General features: G+C 40.6%; 1 protein-coding gene across 1 annotated transcript in view; it reads right to left on the reverse strand.

The window, feature by feature from the left end:
- tadr (torn and diminished rhabdomeres) overlaps window positions 1–12,849 on the reverse strand; it is a 214,001-nt gene that overhangs the window by 123,619 nt on the left and 77,533 nt on the right. The window contains exon 4 of the mRNA XM_067140157.2: window positions 878–1,053. Within this exon, the coding sequence (XP_066996258.2) occupies window positions 878–1,053 (176 nt within the window). The remainder of the gene's footprint in view (window positions 1–877; window positions 1,054–12,849) is intronic.

Raw genomic sequence — 12,849 nt, forward strand, 5'->3', positions numbered from 1 at the left:
TTTTTAGTGGAATTCCTTACCAATACCCCGGGACAGACTGTTTGAATTTTGAAAAATTGTAAAGTTTTTGAGTTTCAACCATTACATCATTTGCTCAGCCTAACTTTTATTAGAAATAGTGCCTTAGATTTCAGTACGTCTTCGGCTACATTTTTAGTGGAATTCCTTACCACTACCCGGGGACAGACTGTTTGAATTTTGAAAAATTGTAAAGTTTTTGGGTTTGAACCATTGCATCATTTGCTCAGCCTAGCTTTTATTAGAATTATACTATGCTGATTTTTACTTGCAAGTTTTAATGTTCATCTTAATTTAAAAAATATAGTAGTTATCTAGATCTTAATTTAGTATTAGTTGTACGAATATTGTCCTGTGTAAATTTGACGAAGCTGTAATTGGGATATAAAATCCGCCAGTGTGCAAATAAATAAATAAATAAATAAATAAATAAATAAATAAATAAATAAATAAATAAATAAATAAATAAATAAATAAATCTGGGGTGGAATTTCAATAAATTAGTGTTTCCTGTTAACAGTTGCCGAGGCGATGATAAGGGGATCGTCGGTTAAGAACTATCTGTGTCGGTGCGACATAAAGCCAATTTAAAAATAAAAAGTAAGGGGGTCAGTTCTCCTTCCAGAAAAATATCTTCATGTTCAGTAGTATACTTGTTTAACTATAGCCCACTGTGTGTTATGGCAAGCTGATTCAGAGTCACTTTGTGTAATAAAGAACTAGGCTTATTATTTACTTCATGAACAATGTTCCTGCTGTGTACCTCACCCGCATTCTTTGTAAGAATCACATCACTGAGTGCTAGACTTGCCTTTTCTGCTCCTGCATGTCACATTAAGAAAAGGTTGTCTATACTTACTGATAATTAACCATCATGGTGAGGACAATTGCCATCACGCAGTAGGACAGGAGGGCCAACAAGACTGCTGCTGCTCCGGCCGTAGTGCGCAGTCTGGGATTGTGCTGTTTAGCCTCTGACGTTACGTCCACGTAGCCAATAAACCCGAAGGAGCAGATGGCAGCACCAGTCAGCAACTGTAGAAAAGAAAATATCGAATTGTATGAAAATGAAACAATTCAGCAACTCTAAACAGTCTGCAACAATATTTTTGTTGTTTGAGACCGAAAATAATTTCTATTATGTACTGTATGTAGACCGAAATTTACTTCATGTGTTGAAATGCTCTTTCTTCATGGAGTAATAAGATTAACATGAAATTTAAGAAAGTTGACTTCTGATAGAATGAAAGCAGTATTTGCAGCTATCTCCAGCAGAAACTGGAAGGATTGCAACAGCTATAAAGATATTTCTTTGATCAATATACTAGGCGAGGTTTCCGGAGTGATTTTGAGAAAAAGATGAGGACAATGATGGAGAGTAAATTAAATGCAAGCTAGTACGGTTGCATATCACAGTGGGGCTGTCAGGACCAGATTTCCAGTATGCATCAAGCGATTGAAGAATGCTAAGAGAGGAATAGGGAGATATGCTTTTGTTTCGTTGATCAAGGAAAGGCATGTTATTGAATACCAAGGGAAGCCATGTTTGCCATACTGAGAGATTAAGGGATCAGGGTTAAATTATCACCAGACTTCGTAGATTTTAGCACCTGCGATAAATCCGAAATGTGTTGAAACTTTGTCAGTGTAAGTTCCTTCATCTTATATGACCCCTGCGAGTGGTTTTTGGCGATTTCGAATTAGCGATAAAATGCGTAATTGGTTCAAGATGCGAAATTATAAAATTTATGCGAAATAGATGCGAAATTCTCGGTTCTATCCTTTTTTTAAACGATGATTTGAACAAATGAGATATATGTTATTATTTATTTCAGGGAAAAATTATTTCGGCGCTTTACATCTTTCAATGCGTGGAATATCTTTCAACGGCCAAAGAGCAGTGCAAAGAACAACCAATCAAACAGCTACACTTTCAAGCACACGCGTTCATTCACTTCGTGTTGACCATTGATCATAGTCGGTTATTCTTGACATAGCCTAGGTGTTGAGTAGTAGTTCTGTTTTAAAGTACGGTAGCGATTTATTGTCTGTTAGCTATGGGTAGAAGCGAAGTGACGATCAAACAGCGTACCGAGAGGTACAAATCGGAACATTTTTATGTAAGCGATACAGATATATTGATGTGTCGAATCTGCGATCAAAGACTTGAGTGGAAAAAGAAAGATGTTTAGGGTAAACACTACAAGAGCAGAAATCATGTGCTACTCAAGGAGCGATTTTTTTCCCAAACAGCACGTGAACAGCGTCGCGTCAAGTATTCAAGCGGTCTCGAATGAAGAACACCAATCAAACAATTGAATACCTGCCAGCAAAAATGTTGTAACCCTCAAAATGCAAATTTTTCAGGAGAGAATGAAAACAAATAAAAAAGAGAATTGTTTGTGAATTCTTATTCTACCATTGACAATTAGTTTAAATGAGTTCACTAGTTATTAATGCATAATAATTTTGACAATGTGCGACTTTAAAATCAAGATATAAGAGATGAGCGTTGGACGTCCGTGCAAAAAGGTTGTAACTGTAACGGAAGTAGCATATTTTTGCGGGTTACAACGTTTATACTACTGAAAATATTTTTAGCTTTGAATATAATTTATTGTTTTTATTCTGTATAAAAATAATGAAACATAAACCACGCTTCAGATTTGCAGTACCCATTGTTAGAGCTTCCCATTGTTTAACAGAATTCACTGAACACCAGCAATATTGTTGCGAGAATGTTTTGCAATGATGAATACACTTTACATTGTCACTTCACTTTCTGTTTAGATTCTCATAAAAACCGTGATATTTTTCACGAATATATCGACACATGTCTGGCAGATTAGCTTTCTTTTCCGCAGATACAGGCAATGCCTCGTTTAATGAATACAATGAGCAATATGTAAAGAGCAAGACATATTTATATACAGTGCATATATAATACATTATATACGTGTATAACACAGTCGAGAATAAAAACTCTGATTATGCATTAAAATATAAGACATATGAATCTCCCATTAAACACGATGACTTTCTTACATTAGCGTACAGCATTCAGCAAGGATTTTCCCAGGCACTGATTTATTATTGTGGGCCAAATATGGTTGCCCCGAATTCCGCTTGTAGGCCTATTTCTTTTCATTCCTCTTCCATATACTATATTTAATTTTGTGTTTTCATCCCCAAGTTTTATCGTTGAACACACTCGGACTTAGCGACACACGACTTTCCTCCTCCATTGATACAACGTTTGTGTACCCGCACGACCCGTGGCGAAATTTAAACAAAAGAAAAAAGGTGCTTAACGTACATGTTTGCCGACATAACTTCCTATATGCCTCACTCTAACCGCATACATCGTTTATGCACGGAAACCCAGCATTCTAGAAAAGTGAGGGTTACAACGTTTTTGCCGGCAGGTATTCAATTGTCATGTTGTACTTCAATCATCGAGCTTGCTATCTGCAGTCGCTTAAGCGGCCAGTATCCAGTATTCGGGAGATAGTGGGTTCGAACCCCACTCCCGGCAGCCCTGAAGATGGTTTTCCGTGGTTTCCCAGTTTCACACATTTGGCAAATGCTGGGGATGTACCTTAATTAAGGCAACGGCCGCTTTCTCCCCACTCCTAGCCCCTTCCTATCCTATCGTCGCCATAAAACCTATCTGTGTCGGTGCGACGTAAAACAACTTGATGAAAGAAAAGAGTACTTCAATCATCATTCAAATTCCTCTTCCGTGTAGCTCTGTTGTACTGTGATAAATTAATACGTTCAGAATAGTAATTTTCACTTTGAAATTGTGTTTGTAAATTTATAAGTATGCATATTCGTGTGTGTGTTAATACTTCTTGCAGTCTTATATTGATGTTTGTCTTATTTTCCATAGTGTATTCAAAACTGCATGACGAGAAATGTGTGATTTATCAATATGATTTTACTCCCAGCTCTTGTGTGTGCGACTTCGCAAATTATGCCTATTTTTAACCACTTTGATACAAACCGCTACATTTGAGAAGTATAGATGCTAAAAAACGCTAAATTCGAAAATCAAATTGCTAAATCTCTGATTTTTAAATGTCATGAAACACGAACTCTAGTTATCACAGCCAATGAAAGTTATTTATGTTGACAGTCGGGCCACAGCAAGACGCGATGGTAGAATGAGTTCTTGATTCAATGTAGCTTGACGGGGAGGGATTCAGTTGGGTGGAAATATTGCAAGCACATCGGCCTATGCTGATGACTTGGTCTTAAAAACGGACCGTATAGGAAGAATGCAATTTAATACTAGCTTGAAAAGAGATTAAAACTTCCAAGATGAAAGTGAAGTCAGTCTGGTTGAAAGCTAAGAGGACTGAATGTCAGCTAGGGTATGTCCGACTGGAGCAGGCGGACCATTTGAAGTACTTAGGAGAGTGTTCTCCCAGGATGGAAATATAGTAAGTGCAACCGAATCAAGGTGTAGCAAGCTAATGCGGTGAGAACGCAGTTGGGATCATCGATCATTTTTAAGAAAGAAATGACTTCTCAGAGAAAACTAACCGTCTGTCTTCAGAGGGGTGGACTCAGAATGTCTTATTCATAATCTGAAAGTAATAGCCATTAAAGTAGCGAGCATGATTGTTGTTGAAATAGGTTGGAAGAATGTAAGGAGGGTAAGGTAGGGGGGCCAAATTCCGTCCCCACACATAATTTCGTTCCCCTAGGGATCTCCAGTTTGCACGGTTGGTACCTAATATCTAGCCACGCGCACACGTGTAGCCTCATCCCGTTGTCTTGTTGTGAGAGTTGGTTGTGTGCACTATGTTTAGTTTCCGAGTACACGCACGCACAATAATGGTGTCCCGACATAAACAATCAACATTGCCCCATTCCAGTACTGAAAAGGAGGGGAGAGAGTAAAGGGATAGTGTTGAAGGCCACTCCAGTACTGAAAAGGAGGGGAGAGAGTAAAGGGATAGTGTTGAAGGCCACTCCAGTACTGAAAAGGAGGGGAGAGAGTAAAGGGATAGTGTTGAAGGCCACTCCAGTACTGAAAAGGAGGGGAGAGTGTAAAGGGATAGTTTTGAAGGCCACTCCAGTACTGAAAAGGAGGGGAGAGAGTAAAGGGATAGTGTTGAAGGCCACTCCAGTACTGAAAAGGAGGGGAGAGAGTAAAGGGATAGTGTTGAAGGCCACTCCAGTACTGAAAAGGAGGGGAGAGAGTAAAGGGATAGTGTTGAAGGCCACTCCAGTACTGAAAAGGAGGGGAAGGGAGTGAACAGGTGGTGGTGAATACACAGTGTGTGTATTCCGGCGTTATACTGTAACATTGTAATAAGATGGCTCCTATCTTATCGCAAGTGAACCGAGGCCGTATTATTTACATGTGGGAGGCTCACATGGTCCCCCAAGAAATAGCAGAAGCAATACCATGTAGTCTTAAGACAGTTTGGAGATGGATAGAAATACGGCAAGAACGAGGTGAAGAAGGATTGGTAGACCCGATATAACGCAGCTACAAAATACTCCTAACTATTGTAGTATAAAATACTTTTCGGTTAAAAACCTCCTTTACCTCTTAATACTATAATTATCAGAGTAGGTTACTTTTTAATTTTTTATGTTAAAATGCTATTTGTTCGGGGCGTCGACCTAGAGAGTTCTTTTGCCCCTACTTGCACAATATATGAACCTGCGTGTAATTGGAATTGCGGAAGTGTTGAGTGTTGAATGTGAGGAACGTTAAGGACGACACAAACACGCAGTCCCCAGGCTAGGGATATTAATGATTGACAATTAAAACCCCATGACCCGGCCGGGAATCGAACTTGGGGCGGCCGGACGCGTTGCCCCGTACACCGCGGGGCCGGACGAGTAGGTAATCTAATGCTGTACTTCCATACATCCGTCACTGTGTCCATTTCGATCACAACCAAGTCTTGTAGCGGGCTGTCTGCATGCAATCCATGCAGCAATGCGTTAACCCTTTGTTGCCTGAATAGTGAAAAATAATAAGTATACCTGATTTTTTCACCTTATTCTAATGGAATATGTTCAAATAGTAAATGCTAATACTTTCAAATCATAATTTTAATTTTTGGTATGTTTTGGGGGCCTGGTACTTTTAAGTACCGTCAGGCATATAGGAGGCATCATATTTGGGTAGATAAGAATGTTCACATTTTGGAATTATATCACATTTAGTGTCTCAAAATATTAGTAGAACATGTTTTTCATACCTAAAACTGTTACAAAAATGTAAAAGCAAAATTTAAAGCAAATATGTGTAATAAGAGTGAAGTTTCCTAATATTATTGTTCATATGTAGAACATCTTGTATACATCCTGTACAGCTGACACATTATGATACTCTGCAAAGCAGTTCTTTTTTTCATTGCAGCAAAGAAAAACACTACATGTAGTAAAATTTGAATGCGGTCTTGACTGCACCTTCTTTCTCGAAAACACAAAAACAACAAAATGATTTCCACGATTACTTAGTCTGACATCACTGGGCACAGAATATTCTGATTTCCTCCTTTTTGGTAGACAGGTTTGCTCTGGTGACTTTGGTGACCTCATATCACGTGAAAGTTTTTCTGGAAGAGGAATTTCTTTCTTGTTCACCAGTCCTAGGGCCACATTATGCCGGAATGCCATTAGAGGGATTTTTCATTCTGATTACAGGATATGATGTAGGCATTGACAAATGCTATCTCAATCATTCCCCCAAAATAATCTATGCCACCATTTTTGGATCGACAGTCTAAACCATATACGAAGTCTGTCAGCATGGTCCACTCCACCCATGTGTGCATTGTAGTCTTGCACAACAACCGGGCAATCAACAGTAACATGACTTCCATCCTTCTGTTTCCTAGAAACAGTTCTGGCTTCTGTTCCATGGAAATTAGATGCTAAGCACACACCTTTACTGTCTTTCCATAGAAAAACACTGATGTCCATCGCAGGAAAGCATTACTTTCGGTTTTGGATATGATAACATGAGACCCTCCATATGGTCTGACGGTACTTCTAAGTACCTTGCCATTTACTAGCTATATATCCGCACCAATTGCAAATTTCATCAATTTTAGTATTTTATTGCATTATAGAAGCATACTTACATGTACTAAGATCACTTGCAGGTCGAATGTAACAATAGGAGCAAAGAAATAATCAATCAAAATGTCATTTGTTTACAGTGGTAACACTATGACTACACTCCTAAGAATAAAACGATCTCCCGCTTTTTTCATCAATGCCAACCTCAAAAATGAAATATCTCTGTTTCAAGAATTAGTTACTTGAAAGTACCATGAGGAAAATACAAGGGTAGGATTTACCGAATAATTCCAAAGCCATGAAATATGAGATGGTACTTTAAAGTACCGTCAGGCAACAAAGGGTTAAGCGAGAAGGTGAGTCATTGTGCCTTCGACACTACCCATTCACTCCGTTCCCCCATGTTTTGTACTGGATTGGCCTTCAACACTGCCCTTTCACTCTCTCCCGTTCTTTTCAGTACTGGAGTGGGGCAGTGTTGATTGTTTATGTCGGGACACCATTAATGTGCATGTCTGTACATGGAGCATTACATTTTCATGTTGAGCTGAGTTAGTGCAGTATTCAAATTAAGAGCCTGTTATTCCTAGAGTGAGCACTGATATGTGTATGAAATACTGGACTGCAGTTCAGTAGTGTAGTTCCTGGCGTGTAATCCCTACAGTGAGGTGGCTGGCGTGAGCTACTGCAGCGGTCATTATAATAAACCAGAGAATGTTCGTAATTCCGTCCCCGTTCATTTTATTTGATATTTATGATGTTTATTATTATTTTGAGATGGGAAAATGCCAGCAGTGGAATAAGGAGGCTATAAAAAAGGCCATTAAGGCAGTGAGGGACAAGATAATGTGTTACAAACGTGCAAGTAAAGCGTTTAACATCCCACGTGCAACGCTGAAATACTATATTAAAAAGAATACCAAGAAAACTTTAAATATAAATGGCCTTCAAGTAATTCATTATAGGGAAAGTGTTTGGTAAGGTTAGAAAAGGAAAATATATTAAAATTAATTCTACTTTTCATGAATTTGGTGGGGGACAACATTACGAACACCTTTTTGGTAGTTTAGTTTTTGCAGTGCTTACGTTTTTGTCAAATATTGTCTGTCTTACATTATAACAGTTTCATTGTTATTTGCCCGGAAGTGGAGAGTATTTTCAGTAATATATGTACGAATTTCTAACCTTATCCATAATAGGCTACTCCTGAATTTCTACGAGTCCAGATCTGCTAAGGGGATAAAATATGGGCGCCCTACCTTACATAAATTTTAGATTCTAAGTTACGAATGAACCGTGCATATAAACCGTCTTCGACGGTAGGGTCGTGTGAGGTGAATGGTGGAGTGCAGAAGAATACTGGACTCGATCATGGAGGGCAACAGAAGCAGAGGAGACCAAGGTGACGAATAGATTAGGCGACTCCTTATCTAAAGATTTATGATAAGAGAAGTGAAAATAATCGAGGCTTTAGAGGTACTTAAAAATAGAGAATTGTGGAAGAGCTTAGTTCATTCACAGAGGATCGCAGACAGTGCAATGAGAGGATAACAGTCAATAATGAAAATATGATATGTATGAATATATATGCATATATGCATGCATGTAGGGGATTTACAGCATGTGTTGCAAAGTTGCTTTAGGTCACATAGACACAGATAGGTTTTATGTCGACGATGGAACAAGAAAGGGCTGGGAGTGGCAATGAAGCGACCATCGCCTTGATTAAGGCATGTATGTTGGGTATGCAGCCCGAAGGCTGGTTTGATCCTCAACAGCTCCGCCAACAGCTGTCATAATTAGCCTAGGCGTCACTGAAAAGGCGTACTAGGGAAATGAAGAGTGAGGTCGTTTCCCGTTGCTTTCCTCACCGAGCCAGCCGGTGCTATTACATATCAGTCTGCCAAGCCCACTGAAATGTATGCACCAACTGACCCTATGAGCGATATTTTCACACCATTCATATCAGGGACTAGCTGCATAAGCAATGCTTTTACTAGCATCACTTTCAAATTGTCAAAGCTAAGGATGAGACTGAGACAGGTCAATGAAAGTAACAAATTTGATATAGCCTATTCCAGACGACACAGTGCACTGTAAACACTACATCTCACCAACAAAGGCATTGATTAAGGCATAGTCCCAGCATTTACCTAGTGTGAAATGAGAAACCACGAAACAATCTTCAGGGCTGCCGACAGTGGGGTTCGAATCCACTATCTCCCGAATGCAAGCTTACAGCTGCGTGACCCAAATCGTGCATTCATTCGCTCGGTATGTATGTATGTATGTACAGGGTCTCTAATATAAACTCAGACCGAACGCACGGTGTTTGTACAGCTGCATTATGCTAGTTGCTTTACGGGGCACCGACACAGATAGGTCTTATGGCGACGATGGGACAGGAAAGGGGTAGGAGTGGGAAGGAAGAGGCCGTGGCCTTAATTAAGGTACAGTCCCAGCATTTTCCTGGTGTGAAAAAGGAAAACCGCGGAAAACCATCTTCAGGGCTGCCGACAGTGAGGTTTGAACCCACTATCTCCCAGATACAAGCTCACAGCTGCGCGAACCTAACCGCACGGCCAACTCGCCCCGTAGGGGACATGTATTAAAATTAAAATTACTGGTGTGTGCTGTATTCAGTAACTAAATCTGAGAAAGCTAAGCTGCATTGTTGTAGAGGCTCCCACTTGTTTGGCAACAGTTAAAGCCGATATGATACCTCTGTATGTCCACCTTTCACTTCTTGTAAAGTCACGAACTTTTTTGTCCGGGGCGGTGGAAAACATTTTTGGATGTGTGTACAAGACATTGAACAAATACTTAACTCTTTCGACTGGCCATCGTATATAACAGTCGAAGGGGCGTTTAAGATAATAATGATTAATATTACGCCAATATTATATTGGCTACCTCAGTTGTACAGTCAGTACAGTTGCCGCGATCATTGGATCACACCCGGCATCATAGCGAGCGGAGCGTATTTGAAGTACCGTCTTACCCACCTTACAACATTGCAGACCTAACCTCTAAGCAACGCCGGCGGGCTTAATCGAAGCAAACGTTGCTGTAAAACATCCTTTTTCCTCCGCAACGACTTTATTTTACCCTAGTATGTAAAGCAGTACGCGCGAGTTTTAATTCTCTTCAGTACGAACCAGATCTCAGTGATCATCAAGGGCCATCTTGAAAACAACCTGCTACTAGAAGCTCAGCAGTCAGCACGCACCGTTAATAGCCATCAAGGGTGATACGGGTCAAAATCAAGTGATTCGTTACAGGTTAAAGTCTGCCGGCTGACGATCCAATGGCTGGGGCGTCCTTCTGTTCCCAAAACAGGGAGTTCTCGACTGAGGTTTGTGACATTTGAAGAGAGTGTTTAAATGTGACAAATCGGTCTTTGGCTTCCAGCACGTTAAAGAATGGAAGGGGTGGTTAACAAATTCATTTAACCAACCCTAACCTAACTTCATCGCACTACAGCCCTGAAGGGCCATGGACTATCAAGCGACCGCTGCTCAGCCCGAAGGCCTGCAGATTGCGAGGTGACGAGTGGTCAGCACGACGAATCCTCTCGGCCGTTATTCTTGGCTTTCTAGACCGGGGCTCCTATCTCACCGTCAGATAGCTCCTCAATTGTAATCACGTAGGCTGAGTGGACCTCGAACCAGTCCCCAGATCCAGGGAGAAATCCCTGACCTAGACGGGAGTCGAACCTGGGGCCTTTGGGTAAGAGGCAGGTGCACTACCCTTACACTACGGGGATGCTAATAATAATAATAATAATAATAATAATAATAATAATAATAATAATAATAATAGTCATACTGTCCAAGGGTGTTTTTGTCCCTCGGACTCAGTGAAGGATCGCACCTCTACCGCCTCAGTGGCTGTGTCCTAGAGCGTGAGACATTTGCTGGGGATACAAATGGGGTGGAGGACCAGTACGTCGCCCAGGTGCCCTCACCTGCTATGCTGAACAGGGGCAATGTGGGGAACGGGAAGATTTGAAGGGATAGGGAAGGAAGAGGCTTTATGTTAGGTACCATTCCGGCATTTGTCTGGAGAAGAATTAGGAAACCACGGAAATCCACTTCGAGGATGGCTGAGGTGGGAATCGACTCCTCCTCTACTGAGTTGACCCCGGGCTGAATGTAGCCTGCTCCAGTCCTCGTACCACTTTTCAAATTTCGTGGCAGAGCCGGAAATCGAACCCGGGTCTCCGGGGCGAGGGGCATCTATTCACATTAACCACTACTTCTCTTCTTCTCCTTATATACGATATGTTCATAATTAAGGCTTGGACTGAATCGTAACGTCCATACATGAAGTACATAGAACAAACACTACGAAGCGAATACTGTCAGTTTCTAGTTCATTATACCCTGCTTCTTTCTAACGTGCTCACCCTCATGCCAAGACTAAGATAAAGGTTACACATCATTGTCCTTAAAGAGTTCTTCCACCATACAATCAATATCCGAGTTGTCCAGCTACGATTGTGTCGATAAACCCCTTTGTATATTGATTTTAGAAGTTGAATTTGTGTATATCAGGACAGCGAGGTTTGTAAATAAAAAGTAACAGTGAGAACATTAGAACTATTGCCTCTAAGCGCCCAGAGAAAAATAATGTATTGATACAAGATTGAAAAATGGTGGCCATATTTCAGGGGAATGAAATAAAGGTCGCAAAAATGGAATTTTACTGTTCGCTTGAAATCGGTGGATGAAAAGGAATTAATGAACCAGGTAACGACCTGTATCGAGTAACAAGCAGGTAGGGAGTGTTGCACGTGGCTACTGTAGAGTTGTCATGTGGTGCTGGATGTCACTCATATTTCTTAGTAGACTTAAATTTCAATTATCCCTTTTAATGGACGAGGCATAGCGGCCGGTTATGAGCAGAAAATCAGACGTGACTGTTGGTATCCTGAGAATCGACGGGCGACCTTCAGTTTTGTGTCAATTCGGAACCATAAGGACGTGATATTTCATTTCAGGTATCCCATATATATTGGCCGGGATTCGAACTACAGTTAGCTCGGTGAGAAACTGGATCGGCGCAAGGAAACTGGGCACTTTAGGAGAAGGCTTCAGGCCCATGTAAAATGTGGGAAATCTCATTTAAAAGTTTAATTGTGGTAAAATTGTATTTCGCATATACAAAACATAAAACAAAACCAGCACGCATTGCATATATACCAGGTGGTCTAGCAGAGCCTTACTTTCTACTTATAAGTGTCCCGCATGCTCTGAAGATGATTGGGAAGTCTAATAACTGATTTTCACAGGAGTACTACTGCATGAAGGCAGGTTAAATCAGAATGCGAAGAGATAACAACCGGGCGGCCGCTACCCATCTAATGCGCCCCTTGCCTTAGAACGCCTCGTTTTCGAACGCAGAATAGTACGCTGGTATTTGGTACAACAGCACTAGAGTTGCCGTCAACACATCGACAATGTTCAGCAACGGTGAATACACATACATAATTTTAATCTATTTTATATCTGGTCTCGATGCAGCCGAAGATCGCAGACGGTATGCACAGGAGTATCCCAATAGCCGCATGTCTTCTATACACGTTATTTTACCGAGCAGAGTTGCAATTAAGAGCTAATGGATCATTCAAGGCACATACAAGCAGCCCTTGGAGTATCTATATTTGTATAAATTAATGAGTTATTAAAATTTATTTTCTGCATTTGTGTGGCGTGTTTACAAATGCACCCTGTTACAGAACTTGTGAAGTAAAATGACTACTATTTGTTTCACAAC

This window comes from Anabrus simplex, chromosome 2 (genome assembly GCF_040414725.1).
Source record: "Anabrus simplex isolate iqAnaSimp1 chromosome 2, ASM4041472v1, whole genome shotgun sequence".
NCBI classification, from domain to species: Eukaryota; Metazoa; Arthropoda; class Insecta; order Orthoptera; family Tettigoniidae; genus Anabrus; species Anabrus simplex.